General features: G+C 43.7%; 1 protein-coding gene across 1 annotated transcript; it reads left to right on the top strand.

Moving 5' to 3' along the window:
• The first annotated feature begins 338 nt into the window (after positions 1 to 338).
• Positions 339 to 17,966, top strand: LOC147445031 (nodulation receptor kinase-like). The gene is made up of 7 exons (XM_086527513.1): positions 339 to 753; positions 834 to 1,054; positions 15,853 to 15,973; positions 16,055 to 16,123; positions 16,203 to 16,395; positions 16,482 to 16,614; positions 16,699 to 17,966. The coding sequence occupies exons 1-7, from the start codon at positions 561 to 563 to the stop codon at positions 17,053 to 17,055; spliced, it is 1,287 nt and encodes a 428-aa protein (XP_086383639.1). The 5' UTR covers positions 339 to 560; the 3' UTR covers positions 17,056 to 17,966.
• The last annotated feature ends 3,645 nt before the right edge of the window (positions 17,967 to 21,611 follow it).

Genomic DNA, 21,611 nt, shown 5'->3' with positions numbered 1-21,611 from the left:
GTTTGGACAGTTGATAACTTGTATACACACTCTTTGGGATCAATTTTCGACACAAATACATCTTGGACAATCGATAACTTGTATACACGACGCGCTTTGGGATCGTACATTATTAGTCTTCCATTAGAGCATTCCATGGAGAATTGACTGTGACTTCAATCGAACGGTTCCCTATGAAGTAGATTTTCCATGTGTTGAAAACATCGCACGAATATTCACTAATTCCGTGTATAGAAATCATGGTAAAATTGTTCAGTCTCGTACTCGTCGTAAAATCGTTGACAGTCTCGTACTGGTGGTCTTACCACAACCAACCTGGAAGGTTGTATGACAACGTAGACTTGTACCCACAACCTGGGACCTAAACGTAGAGGGCAACCTCGGTTGCACACACTCTCCAAAGATGCTTCTGTAGTTAAGAGTTTACCAGTCGAAGGAATATACCGAGAGCGAGAGAGCGAAGCGCATAAAGACTTAGAGAGAGAGAGAGAGAGAGAGAGAGAGAGAGAGAGCAGCTTGACCTGCTTAATGCTCTCGCGAGCCCAGCTCTGCGGCTTGTTATGGAGCACGAAGGCCGGATGAAGGATGATGGCTCAAAGGTTGCCTGGTGGAAGATCACAGCCGGGGTTATAGGCGGTGCCATTGCGCTCCTGGCTCTTTTTGTGCTCGCTGTATCTATCTTCTGCATGTACAGGAGGCGGAGGAGACACTGCACATTTGATGCAGAAGAGGCTATGAAACTTCCACCCATATGTGAGCTGAACACCGTCTTTCATTTTGATTTTGCAATGGGCTGTTTATCATCCTGAATTTTGTTTCTTTGTTTACTCCAGATGTTGCAAAGACAGTTTTAGAGCCTCCCATCTTTGATTTGAAGGAGATGCAACAGTTCTCCCTACTAGAGCTCAATGAAGCTACAAATGCCTTCAATAAAAGAATTGGCGAGGGTGGGTTTGGTGCGGTTTATTATGGTATGCTTCCAGATGACCAAGCTATTGCTGTGAAGGTGCGGTCAACTACCTCAATTCAAGGGCTTCGTGAATTTACAAATGAGGTCTGTCACTGTCTCCACTCCAGCTAGATGCGGTTCCCTAAAAAAGTAAAGTGATGCAGTTACAGTAATGCAAGGAACTTTTTTTCGACGCCTCACTTTTATTGTACACTTGATTGCTTTTTGTTTCATTCGTTATAAGGGCTAACTGGGTTTAAATACATTGTTTTCATGATGTACAGTTGATTGTTTTTTGTTTCATTCGTTATAAGGGGTAACTGGGTTTCAATACATTCGATATCATGATGTATTGGGTGTGTCAACATTCTAAAAATACTGTAAGAACTTTTCATTTATTCTCTTTATGTGGTAATTTTTTATAATAATCACTTATGTGATTTCGATAGTTATCAAGGCATGTCATTAGTTAGAAGGTGCCATGGCTCATTGATTGGATTCTATTTGATTGTCTTCAAGTCTCTACAATTCTGTGTGCATCGATCATATAGCCTGTTTTGCCAAACAGACTGCTCGCAACGATGTTACAACGAATCTTTTTCTGAAAAATTATGGAGTGCCTCCGGAATTCATGGTTCGTCTGCACATACCTGCAAAAACACTTTACCATTAGGTCACGACCCTTATTGGTAATTAACTTTTTTATGGCTTGTTGATTGGTTTCTTTCTACCTCGGTTATTTTGCAACTTGCGCTATAAATGTATCCTTGTTGCCAGAATGCCAATCATGGAATGTTCTACTTTGTGGTTTCCGTGATGGGATCTTTGATTTTAGCAAATTCAAAGACACCCGAGGTAAGCAATAGGCTGATATTGTGTCCTCACCCAACCTTAGATCACTTAGAACCCCACATAACTCTCTTTTCATAAATGATTGTACATGGCACGGTCGGGCAATTGGCAGTGTTGGTTGGTAGTCTAGTTTAGTTGTAAGCATATCCGAGGTTAGGAGGGGATGTTATGTACATGGGCTCAATGTCCCATATTGACATGCTACTATGACTAGACTCGATCCGTAGACTAGGTAAGCCTAGGGAATTTTGTGCCAGCACCCTTGTGAGCATGTTCGGAGGACCTACATACCTGATAGATCGATTGAATCAATTAGATCCCCTGCATAACCTTCTTTGCATAATGACTGTACAAGGTGCAGTCCGGCAACCGGCATCTCTGATTAGCAGTCTAGACTCTAAACGAGTAGTCGTCGTGTTCTAGTCACGTACCGGTCGGAATTGCAGAGAGTGATTTGTGCGAGCACGTGCATGTCTTACCTAGTGTGTCTTTGCAAGTAACTTGGTGCACATCCAACCGGTTGACACTTTGCACAATTACTTGAGTTTTTAGACGATTTATTTTGAAGTCGGAGACAAAAAACACGGTGGACATTGTTAGCTCTCTCCCTCCCTCAGTATAGGGACCCCAGGGATCACCCATTAAGAGTAAGTCGATTGCTAGCTTTCTAGGGCACTCCTTGCATAGGAAATTGGTTGCAAAGATCTGCAAGTGTCAACCTTTCTGCATCTGTGGTTTTTGCAGCTTAGGAACGGCCCAACAGATCTGCGAATTCATCCACCAAGCAGCCTCTCCAGATCAGCCCCAAGAAGCTTGCAGATCAGATCAGACCATTAGTATGCACTTTTTGGCCTAGTATAAGCTAGATCTAGCCTTCCTAAGTTCCTAGACCTTCGTACATCACCCCCAAGAGGTGCCTCACTGTAGGATTGGCTTGGAGCAAGGTGGAGCAGTTTGGAGTCTCAGAGAGGCTAGAGCAAATGGCCAATCCCAAGTCATCATTTAGCATCAGGTATGGTTCTTGTAGACATCGTTTGTGCAATTCAGAAGCAAATACCACTCTGATAATAGCCCCCCACCCTTCTCTCTCTCTCTCTCTCTCTCTCTCTCTCTCTCTCTCTCTCTCTCTCTCTCTCTCTATCCTAGAAAGGTCAATGAACATTCTTTAAGCAAAGAGCCAAAGAACTAAGTAGTAGCATTTGGCGAAAGGGATGTTTGGGTAAGTGTGATGTTACATTTGTGTCAGACTTGCCCTTGACAAGAGTTTCTTCAGGAGTTGTTTGCCAGTGTTTTACTGATTGTAGTAGTGAGGTGGCAACATGGACTTGACACCAAGGCACCGTACTTTCCCACGACCACCCCAAACTCGATACTCAAATCTGAGCCGCTGCAACCTGCTAAATGCGGCGCAAATTCCACCGCAAATCACGGGCTATACAAATGATGATCCAACATGCATCTTTTTTTGAGGTGGCTGATTCGAACGTTGGAATTGCCTAGTTGTTAAAGTCGGATTATCTTTTAGTGCTTTTGAGCATTGATTTAATAGCAAATGATCCAAAGTGCTTGCAAATATGAGCCTTGAGGCCATTGTGATAGTTGCAATCAGATTGAGTGCGTGCCACTGTGTGATCGCATAGAGCAGTTGTAAACTTGTTTAATAAAGAAAACCACCAGGGGCGCCTAGTTGGGGCCAACACTCTCTGAAGGGAACTCCACCTCTTCTGTCTCGGCTTCAAGTATTATAGTGTGATTTATTTGCCGTTAATTGACCGAAAAGTAGCATGCGTCCAGCCTTACCATGTCATTGCACCGTACGGATGCCACATTAGCACGCCCGCAATTTGCACCGCAAATCCCGTCCGGATTTCCATTGTGTTTCACTTGCTCGTGGGCTTGCATCTTGGTCCACTCTTCTGGCGCAGCTCGGTTCTCTCTCCTCTCTTCCGGTTTGATTGGGTAATGGCCATCGGCATGTCATCACTTTGTGACAAATCCCCCTTTGAAAGGAGAGTAATTGCCCTTGATTATGCCTGCAAAACAGGATTCAAGAGACAATGACTCGATGTAGACATACATTTGACCATCGTGCACACTATAATACAATTTCAAAGCATGGACTAGCACAAAAACTATACATAATAAACAACCAATTGATACTCAGTACGAAGATCTTCGTATTGATGTATGTCTCTGTGTGTGTGTGTGTGGTGTAGGTGTGGGAGCATATATTGGCACCCAGCTCTAGACCCACTGTTGGGCATTGACGACGTTAGTAGGGATGTAGTATTTAGTTAATACTACTCATGCTGGAGCTGATGGTTATGTTGTCTTTTTGGTGACTACCATGAGTTTATACCTTGCATGTCACGTGCAAATCTAACCCTATGTGCAGGACAAGCTAACTCCTATTTCTAGGGTTCAAGACAGCTTAGGAAGTGTTCTGGCACCCTTGTGAGCCTGTACGTAGGACCTGCATATCCAGGCACTGTAGATTAGTTGCATACCCTCTCATTGCACTTGACCACAGCTAGAGTTTGCTAGGTGTAGGTACTAGTCTTGAGTATTAGGTAGTGTTCCCATAATCTACCGGCCTAGGTAGTTAACTGCATGTGAAAACCTCTCATAAGTGGGTTTATTAACTCAGTAGTAAGTGACATATAGGATTTATTTATGAGGTTGTGGGGTGCCTTTTGGCATTGTGACTGCTTGACCCAGTTTCTCCCACCTATATAATCGTTTAGAAGATCGTCCAATGGACCGAAGGCATGACCAACCAAGTGGTTCAATTGAGGGGCTACCAATTGCCCAAATGGCAGAGTTACCTTATAGATATTCAGCCACGCCTATTTAAGGGCCACAAGCCAAGTGAAGGTAGGTTAGAATTTCTGGGGCGCCATCTCTCCATGAGAGCTTTATTGTACTTACGCTAAATTATCTATTACAGCAAAGAAATGTTTTATGCTGAATTATCTAATACAACAAAGAAATGTTAAGAGCTTTGGAGGTCATCTCCTGGGTTTTCCTGTCTACATTTTGTGAGTGAGGGCTTCCTTGTGGCTGTCCCCAGCCCTGTGAGGCTTTTCTAGAGTCTAGGCATCTTGGTGTGTTTTTCCCAGATTTTGTCCTGTGTGCCACTTGGGCCCTATTTTTATGCTTTTTTGACCCTTCATATTCCCATTTATTTGACATGGGTTATTTGTAGGTGGATCAGGCATATTTTGTAGCCTTCTATATAGGAAGAGGGGGGCAACCCCATTTCGGCAGAGTTGTGAGCCTCGTAGTCTCTCTTGTATGTAGAGTTTGGTCTCGTGGGGCTTGTCCTCTCTCTCTCTCTCTCTCTCTCTCTCTCTCTCTCTCTCTCTCTCTCTCTCCCCCCCCAAGTGTGGTAGATTGGTTGCCATTTCCCTCTTGAATAACGGTCTTGAGTTCAACTCTCGTCGGATAGATCTTTGAGGTCTCTTGGGATAGTTTCCTATGACGTTAAAATCCTCTTCTTCTCGGGTGTGTGTGTGTGTGTGGGTGTGTGAGTGTGTTAATAAAAAGAGGAAAACGGTATAACCTTTTTATCACCTGAGTGTGGTAGATTGGTTATGCCATTTCCCTCTTGAATAACAGGTCTTGAGTTCAACTCTCGTCAAATAGATCTTTGAGGTCTCTTGGGATAGTTTCCTACGACGTTAAAATCCTCTTCTTCTCGTGGGTGTGTGAGTGTGTTAATAGAAAGAGGAAAATGGTATAACCTTTCTATCACCCAAGTGTGGTAGATTGGTTATGCCATTTCCCTCTTGAATAACAGGTCTTGAGTTCAACTCTCGTTTGGATAGATCTTTGAGGTCTCTTGGGATAGTTTCCTACGACGTTAAAATCCTCTTCTTCTTCTTCTTCTCTCTCTCTCTCTCTCTCTCTCTCTCTCTCTGCACTTTGACATAGTATCAAACTCGCCCTCCTGCTGGCTGAACAACACTGTTGCAATCAGCCCCTCCTTGTGCTCCGGACCGATCAGACATTGTCAAACCTAGGCTCTATTACCATGTCCAAGTGCAGTAGCAGGTGGGGTGACAAGAACGTGCACGCGCGCGCGCGCACACACACACACACACACACACACACACACACACACACACACACAGAGAGAGAGAGAGAGAGAGAGAGAGAGAGAGAGAGAGAGAGAGAGAGAGAGAGAGAGAGAGAGAGAGAGAGAGAGAGAGAGAGAGAGAGAGAGAGATGAATGAAGTGAAATGATATATTAACGTCTTTAAAAGGCCAAAATGACCTATGAGACCATACAAACTGGTGAATCTGATACTATGTCTGGCTACAAGAAGAGTGATGCTAAAATGAATCTAGAAGCGCTACTAGCTGGAACTATGGGGTATGTGTGATCATTGATACAATGGGTGCCCAATACAAGAGGGTGATATAATGGGTCATGAATCTATCCTCATCTGTACTCCGGATGTTGAGATAGTATGGCTCGAATCCTCTGCTGCGGTCTCTATCGATGCTTTGAAGCTCCTCTCCTTAGTCGTGGCCTCTCGATCTCCCTAGCTCCAATGCTCGGTCAATCAGAGTACCGCGGATGTGAGTATGAGCTGAGCTTTGCAATGGTGGCTGCTCCTCTATCTCTCTACTGTTTGGTGTGAAGAAATTAGTAATCTGTCTTTGGGATTGTCGCTCTTCAGATCTCCTCAGTAAACTGTGTAATTCAACTAGATATAGTCCAAGACATCTCTGCTCCTGATAGGTCTTGACTTTGGAAAAGGGTCCGAAGCCTTCGCTGAATAGATAGTGAAAGCGACCCCGTATCTCGTAATACATTGTGTACTGACATACATAATTCATCTGTGTCTTTGGCTTTGTATGGCGTAGGCGGCATATCTTGCTGGCTGCTGGTATCCCTCTGAATCTACCAGCCTCAATCTCAAGATGATGGGAAGATGTCCGTATCTGACCAATGGCAAATTGTAGCCCATGAGATAGATGGGTATCCATATAGCTGGGTCGAATCACAAACAAGTCCCCTGTGAGTTGGAGAAGATGCTCTTTATAGAAAGCCATCTTCATACCCAACTCTTGTGTCGGCTCTATCGATGTCCTCCTGGTGTTCAATTGAGTCAGGTCTTGGCGAATGAATCTAGTAAGCTCTACCCGTGTAAGAGACATCAAGGGAGTACTGGAATGGGGGAAAGTTGTCCATGCTAAAGCCATGCATATGGAACCATGATGACATGTGTGATGCCAGCATTATGTGTCCCCCTAGAAAGCGAACTGTCTGGAGGCTATACGCTCTGGTTAGTCTAGTCTCTGCTGCTCTCTTCAAAGAAAACCTTGGCCTAGTGAAGACTACCCCAAGATAAGAGTATGCATCTGTGTACTCCACAGTCTCTTGACCGTAAGTGTACTCTGTCATGTGCGCACTTCACTTGCGCCACGTGGACATGCTTCTGCCATAGTCTAGCGTCACTCTTAGCGTAGGACCTAGCCTGGCACCTTTGTGAGCCTCTAGTAGGACGTGCATGCCCAAGCCGGTCACAATTGCATACCCTCTCTTGCACAGTTAGTTAGCATGAGCATTTTTCAGAGCATTGAACCCTTTTTGCCAAAGTATCCATTTTTCACTTATTTATTAATAAGTGACTTTTGTTGGAAAAGTAGGTAGGGTAAATTGCTAAAGATCTATAAAAGAAACCCATTGGGCACTCAGTAGAAGCAGAAGAAGCAGGGACATAGGAAGGGCAGGCACCATAGCAGACCGGCAGGCATCCTCAAGCTCCCCAGCGTTTTCTCAGCAGTTCAGCCCAGCGTTTTCAGCATGAGCAGTTCAGCGTTTTCAGCCCACAGCCTCCAGTGTTTCAGTTTTCAGCCCTTAGCTTCGCCGAACCGCAACCCCCTGTTGCAATTCCTTGCTGCATTGACCAACCAGCAGTAGATCAGCCTGGCGTTTTCAGTTTTCAGCCAAGACAGCCAGCGTTTTGCAATTCCAGCCCATATCAGCCAGCGCTTTGCATTCTCAGCCTTTGCACGACTCGGTGGTTGCAGATCAGCCCCACAATACCGCCACAGTAGCCATCCCCAGCAAAGCATCTAGCGTTTTCAGTTTTCAGCCATTGACCCCATCGTCGTCGACACCATCGTTGTCGTCGACATCGTCATCGTCATTGCACTCCCTATCTTGATGATGACACCTTCGTCATCATCATTGCCGATCTTATCTCGACGATGACACCTTCGTCACCATCGTCATAGATCCCGAACTTGACGATGACATCATTGTCGTCATTGTCACAGTCGTCGTCGACATAGTCGTCATCAAGTACCACAACATCAGTACCCCTTAGCATCAGCATCTCAACACTTAGTCATTGTAGTAGCATTCGTGCAAGAATAAAGAAAGTACTTGCTCTGGCAACAGAGCAAGGGGGCCCTTGAGGGTTGGGACCCGACATCCTTGTGTCGTCTCTTCTCTCTCTCTCTCTCTCTCTCTCTCTCTCGTCTCTCTCTTTCTTTCAGTTCAATTCTTTCAAGTGAAGTAAAGTGTCCCTTGTGTTTGTGTGCAGAGTACTAGATCCGAACAAATCCTTATTCTCTTTCGCCGTAGACATTGGTATGAGAGCTCTGTGTGTGCTTTAGTTTCGCGAACTCAAGGAAAGAACCATCAAGAACCAAGAACCTCAAGAACCTAAAGAAGAGCCATCAAGAACCAAGAACCACCAAGAACCCAAGGAACCTCTCAGTTTTTTCTCTTAAAGAATCTTGGAGTCCCGACCATGGACTTACCAGATTCCGTCTTCATTGCCATGCCTTTGAAGGAAGATCGACATCGGATACACGAAAACCCAGATCTTGAGTACCAGGATCTCCTAGCCTTGTATGCGGATATGGAAGGAGTTGGAGAGGATCTCTAACCTCTTCTGCATTTGCATTCGCATGTAGTGTGCATCGATTGCCGTCGACAAGAACCCCTTGGATTTTTCTCCGAGCACCCTTACCTTTCACCTTCGCCTGCAATGTTTTCACGACAGGACTATTCGAGTGGTAGTGCTTGCTTGCAAGCAAAGTCAACACGAAGGCTTGTATTCTGCGACAGTAGTAAGGCTACCTACTCGTATGGTCGGTGTTTACATCGCAGCAATACCTACATCCGTAGTATCCACCCGTTTGGAGGAATTTTCATTGGTGATGCATCCACAGCATCAAAAGCATTCATCAATTAGCATCAAAAGTATAGATAGAAGTTCGGCAACTGTGCCTCACTTATAAAAAGGGGGGATGTCACTTGCGCGCTTCACTTGCGCCACGTGGACATGCTTCTGCCATAGTCTAGCGTTAGTCTTAGTGTAGGACCTAGCCTGACACCTTTGTGAGCCTCTAGGAAGACGTGCATGCCTAAGTCGGTCACAATTGCATACCCTCTTTTTCACAGTCAGTTAGCATGAGCATTTTTCAGAGCATTGAACCCTTTTTGCCAAAGTACACATTTTTCACTTATTTATTAATAAGTGACTTTTGTTGGAAAAGTAGGTAGGGAAAATTGCTAAAGATCTATAAAAGAAACCCATTGGGCACTCAGTAGAAGCAGAGACATAGGAAGGGCAGGCATCACAGCAGACCGGCAGGCACCCTCAAGCTCCCCAGCGTTTTCTCAGCAATTCAGCCCAACGTTTTCAGCCCACAGCCACGAGTGTTTCAGTTTTCAGCCCTTGGCTGCGTCGGACCGCAACTCCCCGTTGCAGTTCCTCACCGCATTGACCAACCAGCAGTCGATCAGCCTGGCGTTTTCAGAAGCATTCATCAGTTAGCATCAAAAGTATAAATAGAAGTTTGGCAGCTGTGCCTCACTTATAACAGCAGGGATGTCACGTGCGCGCTTCACTTGCGCTACGTGGACATGCTTCTGCCATAGTCTAGCGTTAGTCTTAGTGTAGGACCTAGCCTGACACCTTTGTGAGCCTCTAGGAAGACGTGCATGCCTAAGTCGGTCACAATTGCATACCCTCTTTTTCACAGTCAGTTAGCATGAGCATTTTTCAGAGCATTGAACCCTTTTTGCCCAAGTACACATTTTTCACTTATTTATTAATAAGTGACTTTTGTTGGAAAAGTAGGTAGGGAAAATTGCTAAAGATCTATAAAAGAAACCCATTGGGCACTCAGTAGAAGCAGGGACATAGGAAGGGCAGGCATCACAGCAGACCGGCAGGCACCCTCAAGCTCCCCAGTGTTTTCTCAACAGTTCAGCCCAACGTTTTCAGCATGAGCAGTTCAGCGTTTTCAGCCCACAGCCACGAGTGTTTCAGTTTTCAGCCCTTGGCTTCGCCGGACCGCAACTCCCCGTTGCAGTTCCTCGCCGCATTGACCAACCAACAGTCGATCAGCCTGGCGTTTTCAGTTTACAGCCAAGACAGCCAGTGTTTTACAATTCCAGCCCATATCAGCCAGCGCTTTGCATTCTCAGCCTTTGCACGACTCGGCGGTTGCAGATCAGCCCCGCAGTCCTGCCACAGTAGCAGATGCCCAGCAAAGCATCTAGCATTTTCAGTTTTCAGCCATTGACACCATCGTCGTCGTCGACATCGTCCTCGTCATCGTCATCGTCATCTCACTCCCTATCTTGACGACGACACCTTCGTCATCGTCATCGCAGATCCCTATTTTGACGACGACACCTTCGTCGCCATCGAAGTCACCTGCGACGACGACGACACCTTTGTCGCCATGGTCGCAGATCCTGGACCATCATCGTCGTCATTGTCACAATCGTCGTCGACATAGTCGTCATCAAGTACCACAACATCAGTACCCCTTAGCATCATCATCTCAGCACTTAGTCATTGTAGTAGCATCTGTGCAAGAATAAAGAAAGTACTTGCTCTGGCAACAAAGCAAGGGGGCCCTTGAGGATTGGGACCCAACATCCTTGTGTCGTATAGATCTTTAAACAAGATCACAATCAAGAATCGATTCCCAATCTCTTGGATTGATGACGTCTTAATCTTTTAGGAGACGGAAGAAGAACACTATAAGCATCTCGCATTACTGTTTGAAGAATTATGCAAACACAAATTATTTGTGGATGCTAAGAAGAGTGAGTTCTTTCTAAAAGAAATTCACTATTTGGGCCGTATAGTATCTCACAACCAAGTGAGAATGGACCCTGATAAGATTCAAGCAGTTGTAGAATGGCCTAAACCAACTACAATACATGACGTACGAAGTTTTCTCGGCCTTTGTTCCTATTATCGGCGTTGCATTGGAGCCTTTGCCGTATAGCTGATCCTCTCCATGATTTGACGAAGAAGCGGATTCCATTCCATTGGGGACCTCGAGAAAAACAAGCTTTTGAAAAGCTTAAGTATCTACTTAGTCACGGACTTGTTCTCACCGTCCTTGATCTTCACAAACCTTTCGAGGTGTACTGCAATGCATTTGGAGATCGTGTAGGAGCAGTTTTGAACCAAGAGGGTCATGCCATAGCCTACGAAAGTCGGTGCCTTAAAGATGCAGAGTTGCATGCTTCCATTTATGAGAAAGAGCTAATGACAGTAATTCATGCTCTTTCCATTTGGAAACATTATCTTTTAGGAGCTGATTTTATAATCAAGACAGACCATCAGAGTCTTCGCTACTTTCTCACACAGCGAAAGTTATCAAAAAAGCAGATGAGATGGGCCAACTTTCTTTCAATGTTCCATTTTAAGATTTTACACACTTCTGGAACAAAGAATGCGATTGCAGATGCTCTCTCCAGGTGTCCAAAGATCAGTGCAATGACAACTATTTATTATAAGAAACTAGAATCTCTCAGGGTGATGTATCCTCAAGATCCAGACTTCGCTACAATCTGGGCAGATCTTCAAGACAGTCATTCAAGGTCACCTTATTCTATAGGGATGATACACTATATCATCAACAAGCAATATGCATAGCTCAGCCCTTGAGACAGAAGGTAATGGATGAAGCACATAGTTCTCCCTATGCCGGGCATCGCGGAATTGTTGCTACCACTAGTGTCCTCGCAAGATAGACGGACATTGAAAAAAATGTATGCGAGTGTTTAGTATGCCAAAAAGTGAAATATGACAGACATAAAGTTTATGGCAAGCTTCAGCCACTCCTTGTGCCTAACATGCCATGGGAAAGTATTGCCATGGAGTTTATTACGGATTTCCTAGATCCAAGAATGAAAATGATGCAATCTGGACTATAGTAGACAGATTCAGTAAGCAAGCACATTTCCTTCCAGTTAACAAGACGATCAAAGCTGATCACATGACTAGAATATTTCTAGCTCAGATTTTTAAACATCATGGATTGCCAAAGACTATTGTCAGCGATAGAGATCCTCGCATGATTAGTCTATTTTGGCAAGCATTGTTCTAAAATTTGGGAACTAAGCTTGATTTTTCGTCAGCTTATCATCCTTAGACAGATGGTCAAAGCGAAATTGCTAATGCCATTGTTTTAGACCTTCTCAAGTGCTATGTTTCAGAAAGACAATGTGAACTATTAGTTGAGTTTGCGTATAATAATACCATACATTCTTCAACTGGTAAAGCTCTCTTCCAAATTATTTATGGGAAGCCACTCTTACTTTCTATTATGGTTACCAAAGAAAACATCTTTGCCCCAGACGAATTTGTGCATGATATTGATACTGCCCACAAGCAAATAAAGCAAGTGATTCTTCGTACTCAAGAGCAACAGAAGAGAAAAGCAGATAAGCACAGAAGAAATCTAAATCTTGCGAAAGGACAATACGTCCTACTTAAGTTTGAGAAAGCTAGATAAAAAAGGAGGTCAGAAAAGGGAAGGTTGTAAAACTTTCCCATAGATTTTATGGCCCTTTCAAGATAACAGATAAGTCAATGAAGTGACTTTTAGATTGGATTTTCCTTCTCATTGGCACATTCATAATGCTGTTCATGTAAGTCTCCTCCGATCGTATGTTGGTCCTCCTCCAGTGGCTCCAGTACAAGATGATCCTCCAAAAGTCGAAAAGACTGAGGAAATCCTTCTACCAGAACAAATAATACACTACTCCGAGAGACAACTAAGGTCCGGGAGACTACATCGAAAGTACTTAGTCAAGTTCAAGAATTACACCCCTTTAGATGCAAAGTAGATGACTGAGTCTGATCTCAAGGACTACCCAGACATCTTGCACGATTATGTTGACGTTCTATAGTTGAGGTCAACTGTTTAGAACCAAGAGGGATGTAACAATGTCAGACTTTGTAAATAATTAATTTATTTACGAGAAAATAGTTATCTAATTAGTTGTGTGTACATAAGAATAGAACTAGCAGTAAAGTGCGCCCAAATTTGGGCCAGAGCACCTCAGGGAGACCCTAGCAGAAAATACCGTGAAGTCCTAGTGATTGGGAAATAAGGTCTTCAATAAGGGGTAGACAGTAGCCTCAGATTTGAGGCTCAGAAAATTACGTGCGTGAGTGTAAGCACAAGAATGAGATGGGGTCCTTAAAACAGTAATCCTAAGGCCTGTATTATTTTCAAGACCTTATGATAAGTCAGTTAAACTAATTTTAAAATTGCTTGTGCCGGACCAAATGGTCGGACAAGTGCGAATAGGTAATGCCAGAGCAGTGCCGGTACGGCACTATGCTGGGGAGCAGCTAATGTTTTCATTAGTAGCATCCATGTGTGCAGTCGTGAGTTAATTTGCACATTTCATCAATAGCCTAGGAACTCTTATATGTGAAAGTTGAATGGTTTTTAAGTGATTAGTGGCACACTTACAATGCAAAGTGACTCTCTCACCCTCCCTCATCTTGTAGCGCCCCCTCTTCTGGCTGGCTATATACGAGCACCCCCTCCTCCCCTTCTCAGGTTGGCAATGCATCTACCCCCCTAAAGTGAGCGTGCTCTACCCAATAGAGCTCTGCATTGAAGCTTGAGAATCAGCCCTTGTGGTGTATGTGGAATCTTGGAGCTTTCATCACTTAGAACAAGGTTTCTCTTGATCGTAGGCTGCTGTGGGAGAAGATTTATCACAAAAAGTAGAATGAAACTCTCTTTCTCTCACGCCTAGTTGTTGCAAATTCTCAGTTTTCAGCCCCTAATCACCTTTATTAGGGTGAATTTCAGTAAAGTACTTATAGAATCTAGTTCTTCTCTACCTACACTACGCGTACACAAAGTTTGGTGCGATTCCATCGCGGAAAAGGTCTCTATTTCGGCATTGGAATGTGCTCAAGTAACATTTTCAGGTTGTGTGCGGAAAATTAGAGCAAGCATGTGTGCATGCATTTTGCGTGTTTCTCCCTTGTTTTTATTGCATGAGTGATTATGCATAAAGGGACACAATTAACGGAAGGTAGACTCATTTTTGAGAGCTTCCTTGGAGTTTTGTGGAAGATAGACTCTCGCTTATGAGAGCTTCCCAAAATCTCACAGCAGAGGGAAAGTCCTGTTAGTAGTAAGAGAGTAGTTTTCTCATTGTCTCAATTAGAAGCAGAAAAGGAACAAAAAAAGAATAGAGGACGGGCTTTTACCCCGTTCCTGTGCTTGTAAAGATTCTCCCTTAGTATTAAAGATAATCTCTTTATGGGGGGGGACCAGCCCATCTTCTGGTCCCCAATGAAGTGTCAAGCTTTCTCTTTCTCTCTCTCAAATTCTCTTGAGTATTTGAAGTGCAACTAAAAAGTCAGTTTAGGCTTCCGTATTTTTGTGATAGAGGCTCCCATTTCCATCAGATATCTCGCGTACTCAGTGTACTACTCAACTTGTGAGTGTCTGTCAAGCCCCATATCATTGGTGTCTAGCTCTCTCAGTATCTCATCTGAGGTATCATAAATGATTTTGCGTGCGGGCATTAAAGTCCCCCAAGAGAATAATGTCACCATCTCTCCAAATGTCCTCGTCTAATGCAGAGAAAGGGGACTGTCCTCTAGATGCAGCATAGACTGATGTGCTGGGGGTAAAGTAACATATAACAATGTACAAGAATTTGCTTGTCTCAGCCCTCAATCGCACCCACATGTATCTGGCCCGATCATCTCTCCGGACAATGTGCACAAGCGGCTGTAACTCCTCTCTGAATAGGACTCCTACTCCTCATGACCCTTTGCCCCGTGCTCTGATCTTGTCTCTAGGGAACAAGCTGTCTCCCACCCATATTCAATCACATGCGGCATAAGCTTTCTTGGTGCCTAGTGTGTCTCTAAGTAAAAGACGACGTCTCTCCCCATACATCTGTCCTCAAATATCAAATGCCCCTACATCAAGATGAAGTGACCCATTACAATTCCATGCTGCCATCTTTAGTGTGGTTCCATAGGTCTCGCACCACCATGCGGAGCGTCGTTCCAACCCTTAGCAATCTTACCTTTTTCCCTTGCCGCTCTAATATCCGGCATTACCTCCTGCATATGAGCAATCTGCGAGAGCATGAGATCATCTCCAAGAAAGATGCTCGTCTTCATAAGAGTTGGTCTCTTCTTCAAAAAGTCCTTTGCTTCCATGTAGGGGAAACAAAGGATAAGTGCCTCTTGGAGGTGTGCCATTGTGGCAATAAGGAGGGGAGGGCGTACGAGTAAACCACACTGTGAAGGTACCATTTCATAGCATACATGTTCCTTTCTGGACATTCATTGCTTCTACAATGAAAGGAAAATACCCCACTAACAGGCCTTGAGATGGTTAGGGAACCCATGGTGGTGGAGGTCTGATACCGGCTCAGGGAAGCCTCTGCTGCAGCTAAAGGTGGTGAAGTCTGACGACAGTGCAGTCTCTGAAGAACCCCTCAAATAGCAATTGTGACTTGAGCAACTGAAAAAAGTGGAGGGAGTGATAGAGAATCTGACACAGAAAGCCAAGAGAGCTGGTGGCCCTGAACCCTCGTAGTGAGTGCCATTGTGAGTATTGTTTGTTCCACAGCATGATTATTACAAAAAATTGGCAATTGCCAGAGTTTGTATAGAAAGTCTGCAACGACTACCAGGATTCTTTGACCTAACTTGCTGTGAAAAATGTTATCAGGCTTTTCCTGGACTAGATACATTTGATTTTCTTTATCCTTTGTTTTTCAGCTGACTCTACTATCAAAGATCCGGCATGCAAATTTGGTTCCTCTAATTGGATTTTGTCCTGAGCAACAAATTCTTGTATATCCATATATGTCCAATGGATCCTTGCAAGATCGACTTTATGGTATAATATGGTGACTTTGCCAAGTTCTCAGCGCTCTTATCATGATCAATCCTTACTGACAAATGCGTATCTAAAGTGCAGGGGAGGCACCTTGCAGGAAACCGTTGGACTGGATAACTAGACTCAACATAGCACTCGGAGCAGCTAGAGGTAGTGTCTCTGTGTACTGTTTTCCCTTTTGAAGGAGTTGTTGTAAATCTGTACCTTAGTTTGTCCATGTTTGGCACAGGTTTACATTATCTTCACACATCATCAGGTGTAAGGTGTATCATACATAGAGATGTGAAATCTAGCAACATCCTCTTGGATAATAGCATGGTTGCAAAAGTTGCAGATTTTGGATTTTCAAAATATGCACCACAAGAAGGGGACAGCATGGTATCATTGGAGGTTAGAGGCACGGCTGGCTATCTAGATCCAGAGTATGACTTTCTGTTCTTGTTGAATTGGAACTTAGTAGTAAGAACCCCCTTTTTAATGTTAAGCGATTTCAACTTTTAATTTGCAGATATTACTCCACGCAACAACTTACTGTTAAGAGTGATATATTTAGTTTTGGAGTTGTTCTTCTAGAGATAATATGTGGAAGAGAGCCTCTTAATATCCACAGGCCTCGGCCAGAGTGGAGTCTGGTCGAGTGGGTAAGCTTTGGTTACTCTCCTACCGGTTTTTTGTAAGTTTGCTCCGTATGGTAAAAATCATTAAGTCTATATTGGTTTAAGCAGGCAAGCCAGCATTTCAAGGAGGCAAATATCCAAGCCATTGTTGATACGTCGATAAGCGCGAGCTACACACCAGAGGCCATGTGGAGAGTATTAGAGATTGCACTTGCGAGTGTGGAGCCAAAAGGTCATGTGAGGCCCACAATGGAGGACATCATAAGAGAGCTAGAGGATGCTCTTATCATAGAGAATAACGCGTCACAGTACATGGCGTCGATGTCTATTGAAAGCTTAGCTTCAGCACGGCTTTCTGTTAGTGACATCAATAGTACAAAACCTGCACCGCCTGCTCCTCTTTTCTACCAATTTGATCCTTCACCTGTGTTTTCAGAAACCATGGGCTCACCTGATCCGAGGTGAGCATGAACAATGAAGATTGTCATGTGTTATGGATCAAAGGTGGGTAATGCCACTCACGTGTCATGCCTTCGAAGTAGCTGAAAGTCCTTGAGGGCCAGGTTGCCCTTCGAAGCTGCCTTTTTGTGCTTGTCTGAGTGCAGATGAGCTCCTCTCCCCTGGAGCTTTGCAGGCTTTCTCTAGCCAAATTTATGCTGGTACTGAGACGGTTCTCAAGTCTACAAGCTGAAGAGGCTGGTGTAAAAAGCTAACTGACCTTAGCAAGGCGTGAAAGACGAGGGAGGCCCGGACTCAAGAAGAAAGCAAATGAAGCCTAATATGTCTCAATACAATGTATATTATTAGATCAGATTCATTCCCTCTATAGACACCATTGAAACACCTGAAGGCTAATTGCTAACAAACATACATGGAAGAGGCTAATCAAGCCAGTTTTAGGATTTATTTTCAAAGCATGAATGTTAGTGCAAGTAGTCTCTCTGTATGTTGGGAAAGACTGCACCTCCCCCATGCCAAAACTGTCACCTAAGATGCTGCTTGTGTGAGGTCCACTTTTGGTGCAGTGCAGGGCCAGCACCTCCACCAGTTGCAAAAGTCATGATTGCACATAGTGCTCATGTCGTAGTTGAATCTCTCGGTTGGCCCTGCCATATACCCGCTGGGTCTAGTATTTTGGTGTTCTGAGGTGTCTATGGGCTCGAACGATATCTGCCTGGTGTAGTGTTATTCCTCTTTGAATGTCGGTGGGTGACCTGGAGCAACTCTCTGAAAGAAGTCGGTGAGCTGATTCTTACTCAATATTCCTGGTAAGCTAGGTCTGTGATGTCTTTATTCTTGGCTGCCATTCCTATAACTAAACATGTATTTTTATCAATTAGCTTAGCTATTAAGTATTGACTCTACTTTAATCCTTCTATGGATTGGATCAACGGTAAGCTTTTTGGGGTGGATTTTTGTCTTTTGTGTGAAAAAAGAAGAGGACTTGACTTCAACAATTTTGCTTAAGTTTTCATACAACATCCATAGAGCTTACATATGCCACCGTCATCGAGAGAATATGTTAGCATGAGGGGAACTTCCTCCTTGCATCTTTATGGATTTGAAAGAGAGGCAGGAACGTTCCAAAGCATACTTGATATGCAAGGGAGCAATGAACGTTTGCATCAAGTATTCTCTCTATATGTTGAAAGACTGCATCATTCTCATGCCAAAGCTGTCACCTGAGATTGCTGCTTGTGTGAGGTCCACTTTTGGTGCAGTGCAGGGCAAGTACCTCCACCAATTGTGAAAGGCATGATTGCAGGCGGTGTGACTCTTGCTGCATACGCTTGGTGAATTGGCCAGCTTTTCGGGGTGGATTTTATTTTCTTAGAATTTTTAGAAGAGCAGCAAAATCTATCACTTCCCCCCCCAAAAAACAATTCTGTTCAGATCGTCATATCACATCCATAGCACTCAAATGTGCAACCAGCAATGAGAAAATTCCTTGAGATTATACAGCATGAGGAGAGTTTCCTTGCATTTTTTGGGTTTGGAATGCAACAGAGGAAGATTTCAAAGCAAAAGGGCCCCTAGAGGAATGTTCAATTGACATGAGCAAACACTCAATTCTGAGATGGACAGCTTAAGGTATGATAGATGACACAGTCGAAGCGGTAATTCTAAGTGCCCAAAATTGAGAAGGGGGCCTTGCTATATGCAAAAGCACCACTCTTTGCCCATGATGACATGACCAATTATTCTTTTGGAGGGTTGGATTTGCAACTCTCTCCCCCCATATAATTCTTCAGCCATTCCAGCTACATGCAATAGTGTAGTAAAAGGTGCACACCTTTGTGTTCAATCCCCCCTAAGCCAATAAAACACGAGAAGCTCCATCTTGAAAAGCATCTAGCCTCTCATTTTGCCCTGGAGACATTCATGATTAAAAACTCTTTTCTCAGATTGTATGATCTTCTCAAAAAAATTGTATCAGCTCTTTGTTGGGTTTTCTTGCTGTGAGACAATTGTCTTGCATATACTTATGCTTTAAGCTCATAGAGTCTATGAAAGCTGACACAAATATATAAAGATTTAGTGCTCACAAACATAAAACTGTTACATTTGAAGAGACCATAGGTGCTATAAAACAAGGATATGAATCTTTGCTTTTAAACCCCCCCCCCCCTTTAAAAAAAGACCACCCCGTCTTTGATGGAAAAAAGTAAGAGTTTGCAATAAACGGATCTCCATTGCCATTTCCATCACTTATCCATCATTTTCAATTGTGCACCCCAGGCAACATATCTTGTTTATAAACTATGAGCATTTTGTTGTCATTGTTTGCATGGTATTATGCATGTTGGTCACAAAGGGACATACGTACTCTCTCTCTCTCTCTCTCTCTCTCTCTCTCTCTCTCTCTCTCTCTCTCTCAATCTCAATAGTCGGCTTTGCATTACAAAAGATTCGACCATCGGCCAATTTTAAAAAATAATGGGAAAGTCCGAATACACAATGACATCATAGGGAAAAACACCCATACTACCATAATATACCTTGACGAGATACAATCAATCATGAAGATGATCTAGAAGCTAAATTGGTGACATGCAAGCTACACCAATCTTCCAAAAGCTCGCTCCACCTCTAGTGGTGTAAGGCAACCCACCTCAAATGAAATGGGAGTGCATATCCTTAAATTATATCACAGGACTTTTTGCTTTACTTGGTTAGGATTCCATTTTTGTGGTGGTTGATATGCTTACGAAAATAACTATTCCTTGTAAAAAGAACATTCACAACCAAAGAGATAGCTCAAATATTCATGAAGGTTGTTTTCATGCATCATGAAATATCTCGTCGAATAGTTTTTGATCGTGATGCAAAGTGAGATTCTCTTTATCCGTAGTGGGGCTGGGTGGACCAACTGATCCCACACAAGCAATGCTCTCATGATCGAAAGCAATGGGTGGTTCACCATAGCACCTTGCACCTTCCGTAGAGTTAGAGGACCATGATGTGCCTGCAGCCAATAGCGTTGATTGCTACAATCAACCATGGCCAATTTAGAAGCTAAATTGGCCACATTGCAGCCTACATCAATCTTCCAAAAGCTCTCTCCACCTTTGGTGTAGTGAAATTCACCTCAAATGAAATGGAATGCATATCCATAAATTATATCATAGGACTTCTTACACTATATAATCACCATTTTTGTGGTGGTTGATATGCTTACAAAAATGGCTCACCTATCCCCTCCTGTGAAAATAAAATTCATAGCCAAAGAGATAACTCAAATATTCATGAAGGGTATTTTCATGCATCATGGATTACTTCGTCTTATAGTTTTTGATCATGATGTAAAGTAAGATTTTCTTTGTTTGTAGTGGGGATGGGTGGACCGATTGATCCTACACAACCAGTGCTCTCATGATCGAAAGCAAGGGGGGGTTCACCATAGCACCTTGCACCATCCGCAGAGTCAGAGGACCATGATACACTTACAGCCAATAGCAATAATTGCTATTAAGATGTGTGGCACATTGGTGATGTGGATTTTGGGATTGAGCAAGGCATTTACTTTAGGCATCACTTGAAGATGCTCATCCACTCTATATACCAAAAATATTTTGAGAGGTTTAGTCTGTAGTCTGTTGCGGTTGAGGCCAACTGGCTGGACGTCCACTACTAACCCATCTCTAATCCTAACCTTATTCATTGATAAACGATAGAATCAGGAGCGTGTAGTATTATCCTTATATTGTGTTCCACCCAAAACCTTTTTGCTCTCCTGCTTCTCCCCCTTCCCCGCACATGCACGCATCTGTGCATGCGCAGTTCACAGGTGGTATGGTTTCCCCCATCAAGGGAGACATTTACAATACAATACTTTGTGTTCCTTCAATCACTTGCTGATCCACCTCTATGGCCATCCAATAGGATTTGAATGCACCTTGGGGGCAACTGGGCTAGGGAGCTGACATGTGTCCCCTATTCCCTTTGTGTAAAGGGAGCCTGCCAGAGAGAGTGTGTATGTTTCTCTCTCATCCCCTACTAAAAGGGCTCGCCCCCTCGAGGATAGGGATGTGGGAAGACTTTTGAGTCTTCCCATAAGCATCCAATATTACCTAAGCTTGACCATTGGACATAACCTTTGAATTTTGGAACCTTAGCATTTTGGAAGTCTTAATGGGCTAAACCTTACAGGTGGTGTGCAAAAATGTCTGAGCTTGACATGAGTTCTGCAGGAATGGTTTCCAGATTGCGAAATTTAAAAAGGCACAGGAGGGCTGGTGACTTGCAGAGCATAGCGTTGAAGAAAACTCGAAGTAGCGCTGGACTTACGGCATCAAAAAATTGCATCTCTCCCCAATTCTCTGTTGCTGGTTGTCGTGTGTGTGTGTGTGTAGCGCTATACACACACTTTCTGTTGAGCTACAGAGAGCTCAAAATCACCAGCGCTGGCGTTTTGCACTACCTATAGAGCTCTTCAAAATCCATTTCCTGCTTAGCCTTGGGCATTCTGCTTTTTTAATTGTGCTGAATAGAGGTAGAGGTCTCTCTCTCTCTCTCTCTCT

Source organism: Adiantum capillus-veneris, chromosome 13 (genome assembly GCF_014529385.1).
Source record: "Adiantum capillus-veneris isolate H3 chromosome 13, ASM1452938v2, whole genome shotgun sequence".
Lineage (NCBI taxonomy): Eukaryota > Viridiplantae > Streptophyta > Polypodiopsida > Polypodiales > Pteridaceae > Adiantum > Adiantum capillus-veneris.
The sequence above is the reverse complement of the archived record's forward strand: the minus strand, read 5'-3'. Positions and strand labels throughout refer to the sequence as shown.